This window comes from Elgaria multicarinata, chromosome 8, assembly GCF_023053635.1.
Source record: "Elgaria multicarinata webbii isolate HBS135686 ecotype San Diego chromosome 8, rElgMul1.1.pri, whole genome shotgun sequence".
NCBI classification, from domain to species: domain Eukaryota; kingdom Metazoa; phylum Chordata; class Lepidosauria; order Squamata; family Anguidae; genus Elgaria; species Elgaria multicarinata.
In genome coordinates, this window is record NC_086178.1 from 54,367,919 (window position 1) to 54,393,818 (window position 25,900).

General features: G+C 42.4%; 1 protein-coding gene across 1 annotated transcript; it reads right to left on the bottom strand.

Annotated features, from left to right (window-relative positions):
* Positions 1–2,833: 2,833 nt before the first annotated feature.
* Positions 2,834–24,606, bottom strand: PLEKHB2 (pleckstrin homology domain containing B2). The gene is made up of 8 exons (XM_063132445.1): positions 24,497–24,606; positions 19,767–19,812; positions 17,401–17,553; positions 12,112–12,214; positions 10,917–10,956; positions 7,254–7,343; positions 6,397–6,505; positions 2,834–4,987 (listed from the first exon to the last, which is right to left on the bottom strand). The coding sequence occupies exons 2-8, from the start codon at positions 19,801–19,803 to the stop codon at positions 4,854–4,856; spliced, it is 666 nt and encodes a 221-aa protein (XP_062988515.1). The 5' UTR covers positions 19,804–19,812; positions 24,497–24,606; the 3' UTR covers positions 2,834–4,853.
* Between the last annotated feature and the right edge of the window lie 1,294 nt (positions 24,607–25,900).

Here is a 25,900-nt window from a genome sequence, read left to right on the forward strand (position 1 = left end):
ATATCAAGCAATAGAAGATTAAATCACAATGCTAGACTTTGTGCATTACAAAGTGTCCTGGAGTGGGAACAATTGTCAGATTATTTCAGACTGTTTGTCTCTTGATAAAAGACAAAAAGATCCATACATGTCTTGTAAATCCATTTAATTTCCATAGCCCCGATCCAGAGATATGCATAAGCAGCTATGTGCAGCTCCGTGTGCTGCATCTTATCTCTTGACTAATATATATTATTTATTTATTTGAAAAACTTATATACTGCTTAAAACAATAAAATCCCTAAGCAGTTCGTCTATAAATATTAAAGTTACATTTAAAATACATTATTGGGGGGAAAATCTAACTACCGCGACAATACAAACAATACAAGCAGCAGTAAGATGGAGCAGCATGTGATTAATTGCAATTGCAGAGAAAGCCTGAATGAACAAGTGTGTTTTCAGGAGGCATTGGAAACATGCCACATTTTTTGCCTCCCAAACTGCATTGTGGAGGGTTTTCCAGAGGCTGGGCACCATCACCGAGAAGGCCCAATGTCAAGATTTTACGTGGTGACATTCTGTTGATTGTGGAATGGCCAACAGGGCCTCCTCTGAAGATTTTAAAGGTTGGCTGGGTACAGTGGAGGCTGGTGGCTCCGATGTCAGGGTGGTGGTGAATCTGCTCCAGGTGTCAATCAGAACCAGTCAGAACTCTAAAGGAGCTATCTGAGGTGTGCCAGAGGTTAAATGCAGCCTCTCCTTTTCTCCTCCCACATCAATATTGTCATCTGCTTAACAGATAAGCACCCCAAATGACTGTGATCTCAGCCTCTAGACTAGAGTTCTTGCATTTAATGGCATTTCTTTGGTAATGTTCCCAAGTTTCTTCTTAGTTCTTTGTGTTTCCTAGTCTTGCTCTTTTTTTTTAATATTAAGGAATGCCATCTTTATTTTTCTTTCTTCCATGGATTTAATTCTAAGTTCAGCTACCGAAGCCTGTGATCTTGATAGGCTTGTACAAGCCACTAGCAAAGATTTTCACATGCTTCTTTCTTTGTAAATATATATTTACAACAGTGTCCATACCAGAAAATGGGTTGAGACTCCCCATCTTTTGCTCCTACCTCTCAGCCCTGTTCACACTACCACACTTCATCATCCCATCTCTCCCCTCCCAATTTATCCCCTCCTGTGGCCTGATGTGGCATGTGTGGTCTTTCTGCCCCTGGAAGTAACCCATGTTTGCCAAGCTTTAATTTCTACCAATAAGTTTCCATTTTGGTGGGCTGGTGGTCAACTCATAACACTAAGCCTTCTTTTATCCTCTTGCACAGCTGCAAGGAGGACTTCAGCAGTGTTTAGATTCACTTTTAAAGAATCCAGGTTTAGTCTTACTTTTAAACCAGGAATCCTGGTTTACAACAGTCTTTCTAGTTTGAACAAGCCAACTACACATCTGATAGTTTGAAGTTGTGTTGTTTAGAAACTCAGCAGTTTGTTTTAAACCATGTGTGTAGAATGTAATTTCCTGGCCAAGTTACTTGTCTCTGAGCTTCATTAGTATGTCTTCTGTGAAATAGGTGTGGAGCAGAAAATGGGCTCAGAAAGGATTTCATGTTTTAGACATTAGGTTCCTTGGTAAGTTAGTTCTTTTCATTTCACCAGTTTGCCTCCTGGGTCATGCGTGTTTTTTGACAGGTCACATTCACCATTTTGTGAATGGGCAACTCCCCCCCCTCCCAGCAGCTATTTTCTGTTTGCAAAACTCTCAAAATTTCAAATCTGCCCAATGGCCCCCAAAATTTGGAAACTTGTGATCTAGCTCCAATACTGCCTTAGATTACAGGTCCATCTAGCTTCGTAGTGACTGGGTTCACACAACATAACAACCACACTCAGTGGTTGAATGTGGATTGTTTGTTGAACCACGGGTAGGCGTGCTGTCTTGAACCCAGGACATTTTCCACAGGGTGGCTTAACCATGCAGTGCCATTTGTTAACCACCGTGAACAAACCTACAACAAAACATGGGTTCTCAAGGTGCTTTGTTCAAGGAAAATAAAACCCATTATGTGATGATTCACATAAGTTTCTACTAAGGTTGATAGAACCAATCCTGGACTTGCTCCTTGTTATGTCAAGATAACTATACGTGCAATCTATGATACCCAGGAAGGCATCCCAGGAGCCATAGAATAATGTGGATTTCCCCTGCTGCTCCAACAGCAACAAGGAATATTCTGAAGATGTGTTGTGGCACGTCATGGGATGCTTCAGATCCACTGTCTCTAAAGCCCCCACCCCTTGCTAGAAACACACCTGGAACAGGAAAAAAAAAACTATGCCAGCCTTGGACCAAGCATAATTATTTTGCTCCAACTGGAACCAATGGGAGAGGGAAATGTAAAAAATAAAAGCTATGAAGATAGGGTGGGGGAGGCAAAGAACCACCCACCACCACATTCTGCCCTGGGCGGCATGAGCCCAGCAATGCTTTGGATGTGGCACTTCCCCTGCCCTGGACTCTTTCCCACCACCTGGACCTCCAGAGGATTGCTCTGCACGTCACTTAGAAAACAATTTTATTTGCTGCTGCAGCTAACTGAAAATCTCTGTAAGTTTATCTGAGCAGTTGCTGTACTGATGATCAACCAATTTAGCTGTTACGCTTTAAACTCCAGCTGGTAGACAATTCTGAGTTCTTTCCATTTTATGACAAGAGATACTGTATTACAAAGTGCAAAAATTCACATGAAAATGCAGGTGTCTGTGTTTTCAACTGTGTGAAGATCCACAGCTATGGCAAACCTGTACGTGACTAATTATCCAGAAATATCAGGAAGGTATACAGTTCTAACTTGCCAGCAGTTCCAGGACTAAATTTTATTTCATTCTTTCCTCACAAAGTACAAATACATAGAAAGTGAGAACATTTCAGGGAAATCTGTATAGTACACACAGCAGCACAGAAGAGATGGACTTTTAAAATTGTGAAAGATAAATTACCAAAAAAAAGAATTCATCAGAGCAGAAGCTAGTACTGATTTTTATTATACGATCACTAGGTCAGTAACTTAAAGACTTCCAACACACTTACATGGATATTAAATAAGGGACCCAGACCTATAGAAATTTAAGTATCTTCAGGTCATACGTTCCTCAGTTCACAGTACTGTCATTTCAAATGCCCTAGATTTTTCTTACAAAGGGACCCTGTCAGCGAACATCTCAACAAGGAGGACTACTTGAAAAGCCCACACTTTCAAATTCAATGAGTGCTGGATACAACCATGTTCTTCTCACTAAGTTTCAACAGTTGCTGCATACACCCAGCAAGGCAAACAGTGGCATATGCTTAATACAAGGCCTACAGAAGCCAATATTAAGACTTCCAGTGCCATTACCTGGCTTTACCTCCCCCACAATTAACTTATTCCATTTCAAGAGGAACAAAATGGGTTGTGTTAGCACTTGCCATCATGGCGAGTGGTACGACCAACATCTTCCTGGTTTGCCGCTGTTAAAAGCTTTCACATTTGCCAACGAGCACAGCATAGACTAAAGACACTTTGAAAAGTCTTGTGCACGTCTCAGATTTCAACAGGATGCATGGACGTTGATTGTAGATAAAAGATAAAACTATCTATTTTTAATGTGAAGATTTAAGCTTTGGCAACCTACACCACTGGAAAACCCATTATTCCCTGGCAGGAGTGCCTGCTCATTTCTCCACTTTCTAATGGAGTTGTGCGCAGGAGTCAAAAGCAGAGAGAGAAGCTGGTCAAAGAAAAGCAAGTAACGAAAGAGTGGAACTTGCAAGTAGAACAGCCCTTAACAGCCAAGAATAGATCTCTCTGTAGTGTGCAGGAAAGTAGATACCCTTGTTAAATGTAATTTGTAGTCAAAGATAAGATGTGTGCGTAGTCACGCTGTATTAGCCCCCATTTTCTATTTAAAGGATTCCTAGATACCTAAACCAGTTTTTAAAAAAGAAAGCTTTGAACACATTTATGCCCAAAATGATGACAGCACCTTCAGCGACCTATTAAGTACTGGGTAGGGTTTTCACACCCAGACTGAACTCTCCTTATCAATAGATTCTACCTGCATGGCAAAATGCCTGAGGCTGGAAGGGTCACCCATTAAACTCTCTCTCCACTCACTGTTTCTCTAGCAATTAAACAGAGTTGCAATTTCAAGGACACTAGAACGTCTTTTTACCTTCCAAGTATGGATAGTAATGTTTTGGGGACAAACAATGTCAAGAGCCTTCATTGCTTAGCCTTTACAAAGGACTTGTACAGTAATGCAGTGGCAATATATATATGCAAGCCTTGTCAGGCGAAGCAGTCATTGATGCAAGACCTCCCCGAATAGAAAAAGATCCCACGGAGTGTCTACTGAATCGCCGTTTTGGTCTTCATGGAGCGTAAAGAAAAGGTACAGGTTCAAGCACTCTGGATTCAGAAGTAGCTACTATTGTGGTAGCCTGCTTTGCAGTTAGCATTCTGAGGCAGCAGCTGAAGTAATTTTAACAAGATAGTTACTACCTGACTATAAAAATAACTCAACTGTGGCCATTTTAGCCATTGTTAGTAATACTTCATTGATATTGCTGCTCCTTACTTATCAGTGCATAGCATGACCACTTCACCTGACCATGAGCTATTCTGCTAACCGCTTTTCAACTAAAGTGCACCTTTGGGATAGTTTAGAAATTTGTTAACTACAAATCCAGTATGTCACTAGTAAAAGTATTTCTAGAACTTATTAAAAAATCTGTAGATTAAGCTGGAGTATTTTGCAAATGTATATATTATTGCACACAAAAGATTTTTGGATCTCCCTCGGTTTGCTGCTCCAGAAGAAACCTAGAATACCCAGAACAAAGAGCCCAGGGCCATTCCGGTTGCTGCTCCAGCAAGCATGCCCAGTGCCAGGTCTCCATCGTTGTCCCGGTAACGTTCTCGGATGATGACATGATTTGTAGGAGGCAAATAGGGACCTGGAAAGAAGAACACCACGGGGAATAAATTAACCAACTTGAAATAACGTTTTCCTTTCTACTGACTTTTCATTCTCCAAGGAATGTGCGATTTCCTTAAAATTGGGAGCCCAACACATTCTAGACTATACCTTACAAAGGAGAAGTAAGGCAAGTCTTGCAGTTAATGCGGACTAGAAAGCTGTGTCTTTAATAGTGGTTGATTTAACGCTAGAGAACATGAATGAACACCATTCACATATAAACATCATTCACACATGCACAGACCAAAGAAATAGTGGCTATATTCCAGACATCACATTCTCTGAGGGAACACATGCACATACAGCTCATTCCAGATCCCTCCCAAAATGTCTTGGGAGAGGGACACTTCTGAAGCCAGCCATTATGAGGGCACCAAGCACTCATGCCAAGTAACTAGAAGACAGGCAAGTCATTCCAGCAGCAAATTCAAACACAACATAATCAATCCATAAAGCAACTGCAGTTGTCATGGAACATGGATGGATTTAAATTTCAGGAATGGGTACATGCATGAGGTCTGGGGACCCATAAATACATACACATATACACATACATACACAACACACACACACACACTATAAATATAGGGACTGTTCAGACATCACGCTAAGCCATGGTTAGGCTGCTAACCCTTTTGCAGCAAATGGTTAGTGAGCAACTTTAAACCATGGTTATGTATCCACCATGGTTAGGAATGGTTCACGCGACATGCTGTCATGGTTCATACAACACGCTAAGCCATAATGTTGAGCTCAAAATGCTTAACCACCGTGGCTTAGTGTGTCCTCTGGTTGTGTAAGAGTAGCAATATGACATTAAGTCTTATTTATATCACCATGGGCATATATTGTGAGCATAACTAGCTACAACCATTAAATATGGCATATTCCTGATACAAGAGAGCAGAAGCAGGACATGCTGAGGAAAGCAGTCCTATTCAGAAGTAAGCTCCATTGTATTTAACAGGGCCTACTTGCAGGTAAGTGTTCATAGAACTGCAGGCTAATTAACCCTCTCATATAGTGCTAATGTACTAGATGTGCTAGGAATGTCCATTTTTCTCCAATGTTTTTGAACATAGCAGTAGAAGACTGGGATTCCATTAGTATCATTTAGTGTTCCATCCTCATTTTAAAACTGTTTCTTCTTCAGCATGTTTAATGTTACAATTTTATGGATGGGCTAAGAACGGAGACTGGAATTAAGTGTGGCCTGAATACTCTAGGAAGGAGGGTTGATTAGCTATTTTTTCTATTTATTGTAAAGGAAGAAAATACCCCACAGTTTTTCTAAAAAAATGAATAAAACAAAACACATCACAATTTCAAACTGCAAAGTTTTGAGTGCACCAATCAAGTCAGAGAAAAATAAATAATACCAATTACCTTGGTTTGGATACTGGTAAGGGATTGCATATGTGTGCCCATTAGAAGAATAGATGATCTGAGTCGCTGGAGGTGGATATGCACCATTATACTGTGGGTAGCCATAAACCTGATAAAATTACAAACATCGGTTAGGACTGTGATGAGTTTCAAAGCAAACCTGAGAATTCTTTTTCCAATTAAAAGTGCTGAGAGCCAGTGGGGTGTAGCGGTTAGAGTGTAGGACTGGGACTTGGGAGGTCTGGGTTCTAGGTCCCACTTGGCCATGAAGCCTACTGGGTGACTTTGGGCCAGTTGCTTAACCTACCTCACAGGTGAGGATAAATGGAGAGGAGGAGGATTAGACATAATTCTTTCTCTTAAATTGCAAGTATTGTTATGGCTTATGATTAAAGAGAATATGTATGCAATGGGCAGTGCTGTAATAGCAGATGGATAGGGTTTAAACCTCTTTTGCAACTAGGAAAGCTGGGCATAATGTATTTGCAGGAAACTCAAGTAGCAAGCTTCCCAATATCACCAGTTCTAGTCCAACACACCACCTACTTCTTCAAGAGGCCACAGCTCAATATGATAGAGCACCTGCTTTGCATGCAGAAGGTCCCAAGTTCGATCCCCAGCTTCTCCAGGTAGGGCAAGGAAAGATTCCTGCTTGAAGCCCTGGAGAGCTGCTGCCAGTCAGTGCCGACAATACTGGGCTAGATGGACCAATGGTCTGACCCACCCAGTATACGGCAGCTTCCTATTTTCATGACAGCTGAGGATGTCATCAAGTTTCAGACATAGACAATATTACAACATGCCAAGAATCACAGCTTTAAGGAACTTGTTCTAACCACCCTCTCTTTGTATCCTACCTCAGGTGATGGTGTAGCGTAAGCTGTGTATGGAGGAGGAGCTGAGGAAATTGCATTGTCATCGTACATCACTTCAGAACCAATATAGGCCTAGATGCAAAATGTAAACACAGTTGTTCATATTCTCAAACTACCAACACATCTTTAATAGATTGCATCTTTGGGGCATATAAAGTGTTGGCTTTTCATACTTTTCATACAAAATAGCATTAGCGATCAATAATGGGGCACATAACAATCATTGCTCAAGAAAATGCAAATGTATAATCTTCCAGCTTTACCCTCCGTTCCATGCCAGGAAGATGAGACATGGGAAGAGCATATACACTTGGATAGTCAAAGGGCTCTGGGAAACAATGTGCCACAGTAGCAAAAACACGGCCCTTACTCTCCACTGCAATCGCACTACCCCAACCCGTCAAACTACTGCTTGGCAGGCCGGGAGGAGCACAATCTACATAGAAAGGGAGGCAATTTATGAGACGAGGTGGGGACGGGGGATGGACAGCCACATGCAAGGCCTGCTAGGGCCATAGTTTGCCCATATGTGATGTATGTAAGATCCAGCTCCCAAGGATTTTATCACCCTCTAACATGTTCAGGAAACAGAACCAGGCAGGATAGACATGTGAAAGGTCAGGGTAAGTTCTTACTGGCTCCCCCTGAGTTCTATGGGACAGTGTAATACTATGCTAGAGACAAGCATTATGGAACTTACTACCACAAGATGTACCAATGGCCAACAATTTGGATGGCTTTAAAAGGGGGTGGATAAATTCCTGGAGAAGGCTATCAATGGCTACTAGCCTTGATGGTTATGTGTTACCTCCAGTATCTGAGGCAGTAAGCCTATGTGTACTAGTTGCTGAGGAACATGGGTGGGAGGGTGCTATTGCACCATGTCCTGCTTTGTCAGTCCCTGGTCGACAGCTGGTTGGCTACTGTGTGAACAGAATGCTGGACTAGATGGACCCTTGGTCTGATCCAGCAGGGCTCTTCTTATGTTCTTAAGCCAAAAGTTTGATTTTCCAACTTTCAGCTCAAATTTGGGGGGGGGGGGTTCCATTAGATCCCTGAAACTATGGGGATGGGGGATTTGGGGGGTGAGCACAACATTTTTCAAAGGTTTTTTGAGGGATGCTTACTGTTGGCAGTGGGCGGCAGCTTTTCTTTCCTACATACTTACTGCCAGAGTTAAGAGCCTCTATAAGACCTTTCAGAAAATGTTGCCTCCTTCCCCCCATCCCTGGTGGAAACAGAATGACAGTACGCCCTCTCCAAATTCAACACCTGTGAAGGAGGTGCCAGGGGGTTTGGGGTGTCTGTGAGAGGATTTAGTTCCAGACCTAGACTGCACCCCCCCCCCAATAGGGGCAGTTCCAAAAATATGTATATTGTCTGTCTGTCACTACATATACACTCCTCTCTCCTTCAAACATACATGTCTGTCATAAATGACAGGCAGTTTTCCAATTAGTATTTTTGGACGAGGGGACTTCCTCCAAGGAGGGTTTCTCCAAGCCTCCTGCACCAGCGCTACAAATCTCAGTTACATAACCCTGGAAAGTGTGGGTTATATTTTTATCCAAATCATGCAGCCAGCAGTTGTGGCAGAAAAATTAATCCCTGTGACTTCTTAGCAACAGACTTCTTGCAAAAAAGGGACCTCAAAATAGTAAGTCTATTTAACAACCCCATTCTTTCAGCAGCTGCAGAAACACGCTTAATTAATGGTGTTGCACATGGAGCTATTTTTAAGAGGCCAACCTGTCCTATTCATGTCAGCCCTACAGTTAAAAAGGAAAGAGGCAACCCCAGATTTTTTATCCACTGCCAGTTTCCAAGCAGTATTCATTTGTTTTCAAAAGCATCTCATGTCCTTTTGCCTTTATGCAGGTGGAAACTGAACCAACATGGCTGGTTTTCTTTTTATTTCATAGCACATTGCTTATAAAGAAAAGTCTCCTGCTATGTAGCTCTGCCTGGGGCTATTTCACTCCCCCCCTTTTTTTTCTCTTTTTCTACTACTGCAAAAAGGGGGAGAATGTGTATGTGGGGGGCGGGAGTCATAGGTCTTTTACAAAAGAAACTTCTTACCCCACTTGCCCTGCATTCTCCATCCACAAAAGGCAGAATTACCCCATTGGGTAGACTTCTCAAGGAAGTTTGTAACATTCCCTCCACCCACCCACCAGGCCCTTTCCAGAGCCTTTGCAAAGGCTTACACTTAGGTAAATGAGCCCAGTCTTCACTACTGAATTTCTACAATACATTGCATTAGATTGTAAGCCTATGCGGCAGGGCCTTGCTATTTACTGTTTTACTCTGTACAGCACCATGTACATAGATGGTGCTATATAAATAAATAACAATAACAATTGTAAAGCTTTTGGTATTTCGCCTTGAAAACTGGGCTCTACGTTTGTCCTTTCCTTACCCCCTCCCTTTTTTTTTCAATTTCAATTTTAATCTTTTATTTTTTTTATTCAAATTTTATATTGACATTTCTAGATTGTAAGCCATTTCGGCAAGGCATTGTTTTATTGGTTTGTTTCTGTACAATGCCGTGTACAGTTATGGCATTTTATAAATAAAAGATAATAATAATAAATTTGAAGGTTACAACAGATGCTCCTAAAATAGTTTCCACACACAAACACACACAATTCAGCCTTGGATTATCAAGCATATTATGTAAACTGCCCAGACAGCTTTGGCTATGGGGCAGTATACAAATGCAATAAATAATAATAAACAGCTGGCCCAGAGTGAAATGTTGACCCTCCTCTTTTCTCCATAAAATCTAACATTTCCCCACCACCACCTCTCTACATGTTAGGAGACCTTCCAAAATGTCCTTCTTCGATGCATTTAAGTGGTCCCTTTTTATCAAGATCTGCAAAAGAACTATTAAAAGCTGTTAGTGCCATCACTATCTTCCACTGCGCTGGCATTCACTCTGCTGGAGTTAACCAACAGATGCCCACAGAGGCTCACTTTTATGGCCTGTCAGTGCAGTGATGGATTGTGTCAAGTTCAGCACCAATCCAAGCTCTTGCCAATAACTCAGAGCTTCATAATAACATAAGAAGAGCCCTGCTGGGTCAGACGAAGAGTCCATCTAGTCCACCACTCTGTTCACACGGTGGCCAACCAGCTGTCGGCCAGAGACCCACAATCAAGACATGGTACAAAAACACCCTCCCACCCATGTTCCCCAGCAACTGGTGTATGTAGGCTTACTGCCTCTGATACTGGAGGTAGCACATAGCCATCAGGACTAGTGGCCATTGATAGCCTACTCCTCCAGGAATTAATCCATCCCCCTTTTAAAGCCATCCAAATTGGGGGCCATCACTATATCCTGTGGTACTGAATTATGTAGTTAATCTGCTGTGTGAAGAAGTAGTTACTTTTTTCTCCCCAAGAGGTGCAACACAGATCTCTAAACCAGCACTGGTCAGGCCTAGTCCACTGTGCTGCTTCTGAAAAAAAATCTCTCCCATAATCAGCCTGCTCTGCCACCCCTCTTTCCATTGGAGCACTGGTGATGCAGAACAAGGTGCTTGCCACAAAAACGTACTGTATATAGCAACAGAAGAAAAAGGCTGTTTCTCTGACTGCTACAGCATGAGAACTACAACAAAAACCACAAACAATTACCTCATTTGTTCTGGCATCTTGGAGAGCAATTTTCCAAGCCCTGTAGGAGGCATGAGCAAAGCAGAGTGTAAAAGAAATCACCAATAATGGTCCCTTAACTTACATGTGCAATTGCCACTTAAAATTGTACATCACAAGCCATGTTAATAGCTTTAGAAGAAACCATAACACCTATTCAGGGTGAAGCTGCACATGACCTGTTGGGAAATCCATAATTAGAACTCTAAAAGCTTTTTGTTTTACAAAACGCAGCAGGGGGCAGTGAGAATAATTAGGATTAGGGCTAGTGTGTGTGTGTGTGCGCACGCACGCACGCACGCCACTGTTACAGTGACCCCAGGCTTGATCCAATTGGCCCCCAAAATGGAAAACGGGCTCATATGTGTGTGTTTCTTAGCTTAAGAGCCTGGGCTCATATGTTTACCTTCCAGGACTAAGAGCAGCTTTGGGATGAGATTTAAGCGAGAGCAAAGTGTTAGATCTATTTTCCTCCCCACCCCTCATCCTGTAACCCAAATCCAGATTAGGTCCTGCTTTTCATAAAATAAAAAGATGGCATGGGCTCCAGCCACCAAACTTCCACATCACGTGTAGTTTGACCCTCAGTCTGATGAACCATGGGCCTAGGAAATGATCTCATTACCCGTAATCAGGGTGCAAGAATAAAATTCCCAAAAGCCAAAAGTCTTTGAAGGGATATTAACAAATAGAAGGAAACTGAAATATCTCTGAATAGCGATGCGATGATCTGGAGAAGAGAAAGCAAGCCCTCTCAGCTGAAGATACAGCACAAACTAGAGTGCAGCTGCCATTGTAAACCGCCCAGAGAGCTTGTAAACCGCCCAGAGAGCTTCGGCTGGGGGGCGGTATATAAATGTAATAAAATAAAATAAATAAATAAAAATAAATGACACTTCCCAGATTTCAAAAGCACTGAGAAAAGATTAGCCATAGGATCATGTAAATCAGTTCAACATCAGCATTCGGTAGTTAGCTGAAATACAGATATACATTTTGCAATTGGCAGACTTGTTATTGTTTTACACAGCAATTGTACCAATTGTACCACCATATATTATGCACATGAGAGAGCTACATAGCTGGAAATCCAGGTCTATTACAGGGGCTACTTTTAAAAAAGGGATGGTCATGTACTTGCAACAAAACTGAAGAGAGACCGTGTTTGGAAACTCACAAGCAGTCATCAGCGCTTTCTGCACAGAGGTTGAGCACTTTCCCATCACGGCAAATGATCTGCAGCATGCAATCTCTAGGTTTCCCCTCTGGAGGCTGGAGACCTGTCCAAGAGAAAGAAAAAGGAGACGTGTTTTCACACCACATGACCAGAAGCTAAGTTGCTTGATTCGTATGAACTCAGATGCTAAAAGAAGCTTGAGCAGATGCATAGGATGAGAAACCTGAATTGGTATGAAAATATGGTGCAACCACACTTAGAATCCTGTGTACAATTCTGTGTACTATTCTGGTCACCGCACCTAAAAAAAAGATATCGTAGAGTTGGAAAAAGTGCAGAGATTGGCAACTAAAACGATCAAGGGGCTAGAGTAACTTTCCTATGAGGGAAGGTTTCAGCAGCTGGGATTGTTCGGCATAGAAAAATGGTGATTAAGAGGACACATCATAGAGGTGTACAAATTATGCATGGTGGAAAGAAAGTGGATAGGTAGACCTTTTTCTTCCTCCCAATACTAGAACCTGGGATCATCCCATAAAACTGATTGGTGGGAGATTCAGGACAGATAAAAGGAAGTACTGCTTCACACAGTGCAGTTAACCTATGGAATTCACTTCCACAAGATGTAGTGATGGCCACCAGTTTGGATGGCTTTAGAAGAGGGTTGGATAAATTCCGGGAGAAGATTACCAATGGCTATTAGTCCTGATGGCTATGTGCTATCTTCAGTATCAGAGGCAGTAGACCTATGTACACCAGTTGCTGGGGAACATTGGTGGGAGGGTGCTGTTGCACTCATGCCCTGCTTGTGGGTGTCCTGTGGACAGCTGGTTATCCACTGTGTGAACAGAATGCTGGACTAGATGGACCCTTGGTCTGATCCAGCATGGCTCTTCTTATGTTCTTATGATAGCTAGAGGAGAATCCTATGCCTGACAAGTGGAGGAGACACATCCAAGCCCTGCTAAAGCCCTTAATTCTAAAGAACCAAGATGAAGGCTGGCTTGTGTCTAAAAGGATGCTACAGAAGAGCATTTCCCCAACCCTCTGGAAGAGTAGAAATATTGTATAGGAACACTAATGGCAGCTGTTTTTGCCAGAGCAGAACTCCACATGGATTTTTTAGCAATAGCTCTAGACTAAACAGGTTATAATTTCCAACAGCCCTGGCCCTCACCACCTCAGGCAGGAGAGAACACACACCACCCTTCCCGTGGCATTGCACACCCACCCACACCCCTTCCCATGATCTTTGCTGCTGCCTCACCAGCTCTTCCAGTCCAATTTCATGAAAGCCCCACGGCTGCTGCTTCTGGCCACAGCAGCAGCAAAGCTAAGGGGAAGAGGGGACAGCACACTGAGAGGGGAAGAGAGGGTGGGTAGCTGCTTCAGAATGCTTTGACTGCTTCGCTGCTATGGCCTCGCCCGGACAGGGATAGCATGGCCATAGCGGTAAAGGCGCTAGTAAATTGAAGACTGGGTTACTGCAATATGCTCTATGTGGGGCTACCCTTAAGGCTGCTCTGGAAGCCGGAGCTATTGCAGAACACAGCAGCTCAGCTGTTGTCAGGAGCTGCCCCTTTTCAGAATGCAACTCCTTTGCTGAGGGAACTGCACTGGCTGCCTATTCACTACCAGGTCAGGTTTAAGGTTTTAATTCTAGGTACAAAGCCCTAAACAACTTGGGACCAGGATACCTGAGAGAGAAGGCCTTCTCCATTACCAACTTGCCCGATCTCACTGAGGTCATCAGAGGGAATGCCCCTGGCGGTTCCACTTGGCCTATGGCCCAACTGGGGTCCACCCGGAGGAGCCTTCAGTGTGGTGGCTCCCTTCTTATGGAACTCCATGCCTCTGGAAATCAGCGAGGCACCAACACTGCGCTGCTTTTAACACCTCCTGAAAATAGTCCTATTTTAGGAAGCCTTTCTTGGTTGACCTGCCTTGGTTGTATTGACACTCTGAGGGGTTTTTTTTTTTTAAGAGTAATTTTAATATCATGTTTCATTCTTTTTGATGTTGTTCATTTTATCTCTTGTTGTTCACTGCTCTGGAGACTGTCTAGATGTGGAGTGGTATACAAACGTTGTAAGTAAACAAACAAACAAATAAATGTTATCCAACTTTTCAAATTAGTTATGAGCCCACAAAATGTTCTACTAGCCCATCTGCTCAAACATTCATTGTATGGTTCTCTTGTGACACATTGTGAGAGAGTGCCAATTAACTTCCATTCTGTAAAAGCTAAGGTTGCTTGCAAGCAAATCTCACTCACCAGAGGCAATCCAGGCAAGCCTGCATTATCCACTTGATATTGTCAGGGTGTACAATGGGTAGCACACAACCCATAAAACGCCCGAGATCTTAGCTTTCATTAAAAAAAAAAAAAGCACAGGTCAGATCGATTCCATGTAGCTGTGAAGAGTGAATGCATTGATTTAGTCTTCAATGTATACATTGAGCTCAAAACCAGAAAGGTTTTAAATGTGTCGTTGTGTTTTCAGATCTTTACACTGCTGCTGGTTTTTACTCAGGGTTTTCTTTGTTTTTATTCTGTTTTACACTTTTAAAGGTTTTATTTTGGTTTTTCATTTTTATGAACTGCCCATAGGGCTTTGAGTAGAGAAAGGCAGTAAGTAATAAATAAACCAGAAGTCTTAAGCAACAAAGAGCCTCAAGAAAATTATGTTTTCAAAATCTGATTCTTTGGCCGCAATCGGACGACACAATAATCACCCATGTGTTAACAGTCAACTCCACGGATGACTAGGGGGTTCTCCCTACATGACATGATAATAGCCATCCGTGGAATTGACTATTAACACATGGCTGCCTGTTGCCTACCCTCACCCCCTCTCTGCCCTTCCCACCAAATAGTGGTACTGGTTCCCATGAAAATCCTCCTTCATGAAGGCTCCTCCCACTGTCAGGACCCGCCACGAAGGGGGATTCTCATGGGACGTGCTGTCTCTGGGTGGGGCGCTGTGATCAACAGTGCCCCACGCACTCCCAGGGACATGCACGTCCCATCCCTGAGTGGGGCACAGAGAACGGGGAGGGCAGGGTGCAAGGATCTCTCCTGCAGCTGTCAAGATGCTTGTGCCCCACTCTCCCCGTTCTACCCTGGGCTGCCACTGATTCTGGCACCCCACCCAGGGACAGGACAGCGGACACATGCCCACAGAGCTCCACTGGGCAAGAGCGGCAGAGGTTTCTGCTGTTCTTGCCTCGCAACTCTGTAGGCATGTGAAATAGTCAATGGAACCCACAACTCAATAATCAACAGTTGTGCAGATAGTCAATTCTGCACACCGTTGAGTATTTGTGTTGGTTATTTCGGGGAAATAACCAACCATGGTATGGAAAAGGCTCGCCAGACGACACAACAGTCAACGGTTGACTATTTAAGCAATGGTTGACGATTATGTCGTCCAAACCCAGGCACTGTCTGTCCTTACTGATTGGATAGCTGAGCTATCAAGAGAGGAACAGTTTATTTCTCAATATATCAGGATTTTCCCCATAAGTGAAATATCACACCAGGTGTAGAGTCAAGGATGTTGTTTGTTTTTGAAGCAGGTTCTCTTAAAGTAAGGGAAACATCTTCTTTACCAGACCCTGCAGTACTACAATGAATCCTAGTCCACAACATAAAATGAATTAGAATAATTAAAGCTTTTAAAAAACGTAACAGGTAAAATATTATATTAATGACATTATTGGATCTTGGTGCAACATGAGGTATTTTTTGAGTGAAAAAGGTGCCCAAAACATAGACCTGCAATCCAGGATGGAATTACAGCATTCTTGAAAGATAGGTGTCTCTCACGCTTGCTTAAATACTTCCAGTGAAGGAGAGCCCAACACCTCCTAAGACAGCCTTTTCCACTGTCAAATAACTTGTGGTGTTAGGAAGTTTCACCTAATGTTTAGGTAAATTTCTATCCATTGGTTCTAGTTCTGCCTTAAGAGAACAACTCTGCTCTATCTCTGCATGGCAGCGCTTTGGGTATTTGAAGACCACTATTAAGTCTCAACTTAATGTTCTCTTCTAAGTTAACTCAGCCCTTTCCTCATAGGACTTGGTTTCCAGATCTTGGATGCCCTCCTCTCGACATGCTTCCATTTGTCAACATCTTGCTTAAAATGGGCCACCCAGAACTGGATATTGTACTCCAGATGGAGTCTGACCAGTGCAGAATAGAGTGGAACAATGATCTGTTGTGCTGTGGACATTATGCTTCTATTAATTGCCTTAGCCTTTTTAGCAGCTGTATTGCACCACTGGCTGATGTTCAGCTGGCTACGTCTCATGCACTACGAACAGACCAGGAATTAAACTTCTATTTTTATATATATAAAAGGAAACAAAAGAAGCCCATAAAGAAAGGGATCAAAGAGGCATAGGCCCTTTCTATCACTAAGGATTATCCCAGGAAAATGGAGGGATTGTTCCTGCCTGCTCCTGGATCCCCTGTGTGTCATTTGGATGCACAGGGATGATCCCAGGACGATCTCTGGATATAAGCATGGTGTAGACATGCCCTTAGTCAGTGAATTCAACCAATGATGGGCAGGGTAGTCCATTTATGCATATTATAATGGGAGATGGTTTGCGTAGGATAGCCAAGTACGGCAAGCTGACTTTTCAGCCTGCCACTATTTCAGCACTTATGCTGAAATCAATGACCAATTTCCTTCCTCTCCTGCAAAAAATAGCTCCCTTTCCTATGGAATTCCCTGCCTGTGGAGGTCAGGCAGGCGCCAACGTTGTGTTTCCAGCACCTCTTGCAAACATTGTTATTTCAGGAAGCCTTCCTTGAGTGCCCGACCATGGTTTTATCAGAACTGTTTCCTTTTTAAAATAGTATTTTTTTTAATATGGTGTGTTTGCTGGTCCCTGGTCCGAAATCTTGGATGTGAAGTAGTATACAAATATTGTAAATAAACAAAATAAATTTTAAAAACTCATACAGGTTGTGCCCCTGGAGAAAGCAAGTGGAGTCCTCACCATTCCTGGTAAACTAAGTAGAATAATATCCAATATACCCATTAATTCAATGGCACTTGCTTCTTAATAGACCTGAGCAGGACTTCACTGTAAGTGTGTGCAGTGCCACACAACAACCATCACTGATCACTTTAGTGGAAAATGACTTCTGAATTCTACACAGTAGTCATGCATATTTGTATTACAGATGGTACAAAGCTCACTTGTAATTGATGGAAAAAAGCAGGTGTATACACGTGGAGGGAAACAAAAATTTCAAATTCAAAGCACATATTCACCTCGGCATTCATTTCCCACTCTGATGTTGATGCAATCGACTTTCATGTGAATTCTGTCCTCTAGATCATGCCGATGTTGGTCATCATAAAATAATAAATGGCCGTGAGACCACAGATCGAACAAATTCTTCTTCCAGCGCCGTAATATAGTACCTAAAGGAATAGAGAAAACAATGATTTGGGGAAGCTCTGGCTAGAGGACATTCTTGTTCTGTCAACTTCTTGTGTATTTTATCTAAAAGAAAAAGAAGAAAATACGAACATCCTATAGAATAAGTTACCTCCACGTTACGTGTTTCCCATTTATGTGACGTGATCTTCCAGAGTTCTAGCATCTGATAAATATTTCAAACACTAATGTTATTCGTATCAGGAGATAATGGGCCAGTTTGGATGTAATGAACCTAGCTTGCTAAACTATGGTCTGGCAAGTCAGAAATAAGCACTGACCCTGTATGCTCCTACCTCACCCTATCCCCCTCCTTCTTCCATCACGTATTATTTTAATTCCTTGTTTGTAAACTGATATTAAGGCAGAATTCCCCATTTCAGAAGTAATCAGGACTGGATTATTTTATTAAAATTATATCCTGCTTTTCCACCAAAAAATGGTGCTCAAGATCTATCAATAGCTACTAGCTAACTTATCAATGGCTACCAGTCATAATGGCTATATATAAGCTCCAGTATCAAAGGCCATATGCCTCTGCATACCAGGTTCCGAGGAACACAAGTGAAATAGCACCTTCCTGCTCATGTCTTGCTTAGGGGTTGGGGGGAGGTTTCCAATAGGCATCTGATTGGCCACTGTGGGAACAGAATGTTGGACTAGAGAGGTGTTTGGTCTGATCCAGCAGGGCTCCTCGTAACAGTGAAACCAGGACCCAATAGGAGGGAAAGCAGGGGAAGGATGAGTAATGAATATGCTGGCCTGGTGCTCATTCCCTGCATGCAAGGTGGGAACATTACGTCTGAACTAAGCCAGTTACTTCTATATAGTAAGAAGAGTCAGTGAGCACAAGGATAATTTGTGTAGCAGAGGCTCCAGAATTCCCATTTTAAATTCCACATTAATTGGATTGCTAGAGATTTGTTTTGCTCTTAGTGATCATGCTTGACATGCAGGTTAACAAAACTTCTGAGAAACATAACAGAAGGAGCAAAAGCCACTGACATGTCTACTCAGATGTAAGTTCTATCAAGTTCAATGGGATTTATTCCGAGGTAAGTGTGAATAGGATTAACTTTTTCACACTGTGCATAGCCAAACCATGGAATTCATTCTCAAAAGATGTAGGGTTGGCCACCAACCTTGACAGCTTTAAAAGAGGGTAACAGGATTAGACAACTTCATGGAGGCTAAGGCCATCAATGACTACTAGTCATGATGGCTACATTTTACTTCCCATATTGGAGGCAGTATGCCTCTCAATACTAGTTGCTAGGGAACATAAGTGGGAAGGTGCTATTGCATTCATTCTCTTCTTATGGGTAGAGATGTGAAGACAGGGGGGACTAGAAAAATCGGGGGTGGGGGGAGATTATTAAGTATTTTCTTTTAGAATGACAAATTAAATGTTCAAGACATAGTGTTTATATATCTCTACCTGGCCTTTGCTCTCCCAAACTGATTTCTTAAACTATACAATATGAAGAATTTTATGCTACACTATCTACACTATCACATCATTACAAGTACTAGGAAAATCAGAGTTTTTTCCCCATGGCGCCAAAATTTCCAGAAAGTGTACATCTCTTCTTGTGGGCTTCCCAAGGAAATCCGGTTTTCCACTATGGGAATAGAATGGTGGGCTAGGTAGGATTTTGTTCTGATCCAGCAGTGCTCTTCTTATGTTCTTAGGACTGCAGCCTGAATGCCAAGAAAGATTTCCTAGTTCTGCTTACAGCAACTAATTATTTATATTTCTGAGAAACCATTAGTCAGAAGTGAGACAGTCAAGGATTATTCCTGGACCAGTCATGTGGATGGACATTTTTGCATTCATTTGTGGTCAAAAATGCTGACTTTAAGAGTATTAGCATAATACCCTTTGTTTTTTAATAATCATAAAATGTAAAACATATGTCCTCATCTCAGTCCAAATATGAATCTGATTTTTGCCATGTTTTCCTGAGATACTCTAGGAACCAGGTAGTTCATGATTGGATTGCCTGATGTTTTCTGTTTTAATTCAATGCAGCTAGAGAGGCTACTGATTTCTCCAAAGCAGCAATGTAGGAGGAGTATTCATCCTTTCCTCCTGTGTTATTCTTCTACCCACTCCATTTGCCTTGTGGGTGGAAATACACCTGGGCAGCATGAAAGATAAACAGAAAAAGGAGAGCCGACAGAATCCATTACTCACTTTGCCGGAGCAGCCATCCACTTTTTACCAGCGCCATCACCGAACACTGGGGAGAAAAGGATGGTGATGAGCCATCAATATAGCACAACACAGCACTAATGATGTAGAAAATATGTTTCTATGTTCATAGTTCTCAAAGTGTGAGGGAGGGGTGTGAGAGAAGATGATTGCCATGGAAACGCATGTTGATATCATACTGTAGGATCATTCACTCATCAGCTCCTCATCCATTATTCCCTACCTTCTGGTATTTCCCAGGAAGCCTCACACAGCCTTAGTATCTTCCACTGGGAAGCAGGCCAAAGCCAAAAAACGAAAGAACCCGACAAGAAATGCCAAAAGAAACCAAAGGCAAAAGGGTAGGAAAAAAGGATGTTTAATACAGTAAAAGAACTCCGATGCATTTCAGACTCTCAAGTCCTTCCTATGTACATAGCATAGGAGATGGGGAGTTATGAAGCAGATGATATCCCTTTTATTCTAACAAATTATCCTGAGGAAGGATCTATGGGTCCAAACCACGTTGAAGTTCTTTAACATTTTTTTTCTACCCCTTTTCATTTCATTTTATTTTTGGCATTCATATAGTGGCCAGACATTACTTTAAATCCATATGTATATCTTTTGCCATTTTAATTCTAGAGTAGGCATGGGGGAGGGGTATAGGGTACCCTTTAAGAGCCAGATTGGGCCCTGCACCTACTCTAGAGTAAAAGTGGGGGGGGGAGCTGCTAGATACGGATTTAAAATAATGTCTACTTTGGCCCTAAGAAATTAAAATCACACAAGTTGAAGGGCTCTTCTGCTTCTAACTAGCAAAAATTTGTAAAACTGTCACATTCTGGGCTGCAGGACACATGACACCAAATATTACTACCTTGGGTGAATAAGTTGGATTACAAAGGAGGCAATAATAATAATAATAATAATAATAATAATAATAATGCAGTCAAAACAGCCTCTTCTTCAGCTGCCATTTTGTCCTCTCACCTACTCACAGAAAAGGAAGAGCTAGAGACCCGTGTGTAAGAATTGACCTGCCAAACAGCACCTTGCATGAGTTTCTCAGCATTACCTGAGCATGAAAATACTACCTCTACCAATTTCCAACAATGGCTTGTTAAAAATATAAAAACGTATGAACAACAGGTGCTCACCTTAACCAAAAGTTAAACAATGAGTGGCTACAAAGTTAAGGAAATAATAAAACAATGAACTTATAACAAAAGCAATCTTTTATGTAAAAAAAACAAAAAAGGAATGTGGAACACTTTTTGTAAGCATACACCAAAGATAATAAATATACAGATGACAATAATGCAATAATAAATCTGCTCCACAATATCTGTAAGCGAAGGCCAAACACGTTTCGACTTGCGATCTTCTTCAGTGGCCTGATAACATAGCTCGTTAAAGACTTCAGTGCAGGTAAGTTTGTTTGGAAAAAGAAAATATATGCGGGCTGACTCAATTGGTCCCAAGTTCAGGGAATATATAAAGTTTTCACTCCCTATCGCACAGCGAGTGGTGCCTCATAAATTGCTGACTGCCCCAACTCCCGTAGATCCGTAACAAGTTCCAAAGTAAATTCAGTGGGGCTTACAAAAATTATTTATTTATTTGAAATGGTTTTTATCCTGCTCCTCAGCCAAAAAAGTCTCCTGGAGTAGCTTCCAAATGATGAGTTAAACAAGACACACCCAAAGGAACAGAGATGGGTAGGAAAGAAGGAAAAGCCTTTTAGCAGGCCTGGTAGGATGGCCCTGCTTCTCTTCTCCTCTCCCTCTGAAACAGCCTGCTGGAATGGCTACTAGTATATGCCATTAGCAGGTGCGTGCTTAGTATTGCAGACTTAGTAGGGAAAATAAGCCACCCTCTATGGGCTAATTCAGCTGATAAGCCCTGAAAAGTGAACCACCCTAAGAAAGCAAGAAAAGTGTGTGAGTGAGTGTAAGTGAAGGACTGAACATACCTTTATTTACAAGTACAGGTTTAAGGTTGCAACCCTAAGAACTCTTACCAGGAGGACAATCCCATTGAATTCAGTGGAAATTACATGCACATAAGCAAGTTTTTGATTGTTGTAGAAATCAAGGTTTGACTACTATTTATTTTATATGAACAGCCATTCTCCCTTGCTCCCTGTTGTGTACTTACACCATAACCCTCCTCCACAAATACTATAGCCAAAAAACAGTACATTGTCCTCTATTCCTACTAATGAGCGGGACAGGTTATTAAAGCTTTTCTTCCCCTTGCCCTTCTCACCACCCCCGCTCACCACGCTAGCTTTAAACAGCCCACAATTATAATATAATTTCGCATGAACCTAAGACTGTTTGTATGAAGAATACTGGTCCATCTAGCTCAACATCATCTACACCGACTGGCACCAGCTTTCTAGGGTTTCACACAGCCCTACTTCAAAATACTGGAGATTGAACTTGGGGAAGTCTGCATGCAAAGCATATCCTCTACCACTGAGCTGCAGCCCTTCTCACTGGCACAAGCTCTCCAAGGGATCAGGCAGGGCTTTGCTACCAGAAGGCCTTTCAGCTGGGGACACCACTGTCTGAATGCAGGGCAGGACCTACACTACTGGTTTATAATAGTAGTGACAACTGCTGGGGCCCAGGACACACATTGTATACAGTTTTCAAAGTGTTTTCAAAGTGTCATATCTGCTTAGTGTTGACCTGGCCCAGTATTCATAGTAAACATGTGCTCTGCTATAGAGCAAAGGCTCCTATAATCAGCTTAGAGAGCAATCCTATGGTCTATGGGAGAACGCCTGCTGTTTCTGCCCTGGAAACAGGCCACAAAATAGTTTAAAGAAATAAATAAATAGGATGGCTCATAAAACTCATCCGAGGTCAGAAACAGTACTTGAACCTTGGAAGGAGGAGTCAGAGATCCGACTCCAGAATCCGCCCTTTGCATCCGGTGTGGAGAGAACCACACAAGCGACCTCGGAGCCTCCGGAAAGGCGGCATTCCAGTGGCTGAGAAGAAGAGACTTGGAATGGCCAGGATACAAGTTATACTAAATTTCCTCTGGCCTCCTTCCCTCTCCCTCTGAAGGCACCTTTGCTAGATGGCAGAAGCACACAGCACACCAGTTCCTATCCACTTGAGGAAATGAGACCATCCAAACTAAACAAGGCCACAAATTTCATCAGATGTACAAATCATCCGGTTGGGTTTTTCCTCACAAGCCAGAAATAGATGTTAACTTTCTACCCTTACTGACCATCTTGAACCCGAAACCAACCCTTTCTTTCATACAGATATCAAGAATGTTCTCTCTCACACACACTGCCATAATTTGTTCATACTTCAGTAACAATCTCACAATAAAGTTATAAAAGACAGTCTAAGAGCCCAATATACAGTATATTACTTTTTACTGGAATAAAACACAAACAGCATCACCACCATTTCAAAACAAAAACCACAACGAAGAATACAATCCTATGCATGGTTAGGCAGAAAAAAGTACTACAATTCCCAGGAATACTCCAGCCAAGTGGGGAACACTGGGAGTAGTAGGACACTTTTCTATCTAAGCATGCATAGGATTGTGCTCTTAGCTTTGTAACCTACCCAAAGAACATCAGTTATTGAGTAGATTAAAAATATAATGAATAAATAAAATAAATAATAAAAAGGTGTAATAGTGATGGGTAAATTATTAGGACATGCAGGTCGATCCTATCCATCTTTGCTCCAAAGTGAATTCTTTGGGCAAATTAGAAATTTGGGGTTTAGAAACTTATTTATTAAGGCCGCAAATCTTATACATGTTTAGATAGAAAAAGTCCCACAATTTTGCCAGCATGGCTGGGAGTTTTTATATCTAAACAGGCATAAGGAGTGCGCCCTTAATGATGGGGCTGCCAATTTTGCAAAAAAAAAAATTCTAGCAGGACTCCCGTGCAAGTGAACTGCTGCATGACAGCAACAAGCAGAAATTCATCAGGTGAAGCCGTATCTCTACAGCTGGAAACTCTTCCCTGGCTGACTTTTTGCTTATCACACAGCTCTTAAGAGGCAGAGGAGTCCATCAGACGGAGATCTTGAATTACAAACAGCTGAAATTCAAGAATTACTCCACATACACGCTAGAAATCCAATCCGACGGGAGACTCGTTTGAAACGCGTTAGTTATTATTTTTACGAACCCGCCTTTCCATCCAAAAAAGACTTCCCTGAATGTCATTTAGGTGAGTTCCCCGCACCCCTCGATTTAACTCCCAACCACCTTCTCCTTCTCCGACACGAAGATATAGAAGGCAGGAAAAGCAGAGTACGAAGCGTCCGACGAAACGACAGCGCGTTTCTCCGAGGCTACTAACCCGGGGCGTAGGGAGGAGGGGGGAGCGATCTAGACTCCGTGCACTTGTTCCAGCCCTGGGGATTACAAAACGCGATGGCGTGACCTCGTTGGATTTGACCCTGGCTCGTCTAGACAATCCGCAGCCAGCGGAAAGCTGCCCTCCCCGCTCAGGCAGGCGTCTCTCTCTCCCTCCTCCCCGGACCAGTCAGGATCGCCCCATGGCGCACTATCTCCCTGCGCTCCCGGTTGTCTGGAAAAGCAGCCCTCAAAAGCAGCCCCTTCTAGCCCCAGAAAAACCACCCCATCACCCATCCCTTTCCTCCACCAGCCAGAGGTGAGATGAGAGGGACAGAGACGCCGCAACAAGACGAGGACGCGAGACCCACCAAGCCTACCTGTTACACTTTGGAAAGAACCCACAAATCCTAGCAATTCTTGCTTTCTTCTTCCTTGTTGCTGAAAGAAGATCAAGACCGCACACACCCTCCTCCCTCCCGGGTCTCTGACGTCAGGCCAGTCCTATGATCAATCGCGTCACTTGGTGCTACTGCACATGCTCACGACGTTAGGTGGGAGTTGTAGTTTCTCCAAAGAGGAAGCAAGGAGCGAATGGCAAAGGTTGTATTCAAACACTGCCTTGGGAAGTCTGTTATTATGACATATTAATGCCATCTTTCTCCAGGGTTCTTAATTTCTTGCATAGGTACTAGGGAAGAGCAGCCTGTGACTGAGGGATACCTATTTTGGGACAGTCCCCCTCCCTCCCCACACCCCAGTTATTCTTTCTCACTTAAAAGTAAAAGCAATTCTTCTCAATAAAATAATGCCCATGGGCAGGCGCATGAAGCTCTATGGATTTGTATACGCAATCCTATGGGAGAGAATCCGACTGTGTTCAGTGTACCTTATTTCCCAGGGCCTAGTAAGTGTGTTTAGAATTAAAGCCCTCGGGGAAACTTGCCAGGAGATACCTCAAGGCAGCAGCATATTTGTTAGGGAGAAGAAGTAGGATGCCCAGTACTGAGCAACAGGGTTGTTCTTCAAACATGGTGTGTCACAAAATAGGCACAGGTTGTTGAAATTAACATAATGCAATGGAAATATTACTAATGTTGTAGTTCTGTTACAGTGTTTCAAGATGTTTTGCACTTTTCTATTTAAAAGGTGTTCAGTTATGAAGTACTGCACTATAATAGAGTATGGTGATTTTAGGCACAATTCCTACGTGGCTGGTTGGGAAATGTTGAGACTTGTAGGATTTTTTCCTGGCTAAACATGCAAAGGATTGCACCCTTAAGTCTTTATTGTGCCAGAAGACTCTATGTTGTTTTTGTTGCATTGGACAGGATACCCTTCTCAAATTTGTCTTTGCAAATTTGACCATCATGGCCAGCTCAGGAGAGACTAGTGATGAATCCGCAGCTGGAAATGGCAGAACAGTTTGAATGGGGAATGATCTTCCCTTGTGAAAGTGCTTTTAAAGCAAAATGTCACTATTCTGGGTCACAATATTCATTTTTACTATCCGACAACAACACTCCAGTGGAAAGCAGAACAGCGATGATTTAATTCCTTCCTTTTTCCATACTAGCACACACCACACACCTCACAAACTGCAGTTAAAGCTCTCTCAAGAGCTAGCAGGGGTAAATAAAAACCTTCCTTGTGTGCTTGCAATCCTTTGTAAGCACTTGCAAATAAGGCCTGCTGGATCAGGGCCTGTGTATTTATAGCTTGCATATTTATGCTGACTTTTTAATAGTGTATAGAACAGCACATTATTTTATTTATTTTATTTA

What these genes read in the sequence shown, in the direction of transcription:
- PLEKHB2 (XM_063132445.1), bottom strand. Translation starts at nt 19,803, where the DNA reads ATGGCGCTGGTAAAAAGTGGATGGCTGCTCCGGCAAA. An exon ending in AAGATGCCAGAACAAATGAG is followed by an intron (nt 7,344 to 10,916) that starts GTAATTGTTTGT and finishes TTTTGCATCTAG; the next exon opens with GCCTATATTGGTTCTGAAGT. An exon ending in TTACCAGTATCCAAACCAAG is followed by an intron (nt 4,988 to 6,396) that starts GTAATTGGTATT and finishes TCTTCTTTCCAG; the next exon opens with GTCCCTATTTGCCTCCTACA.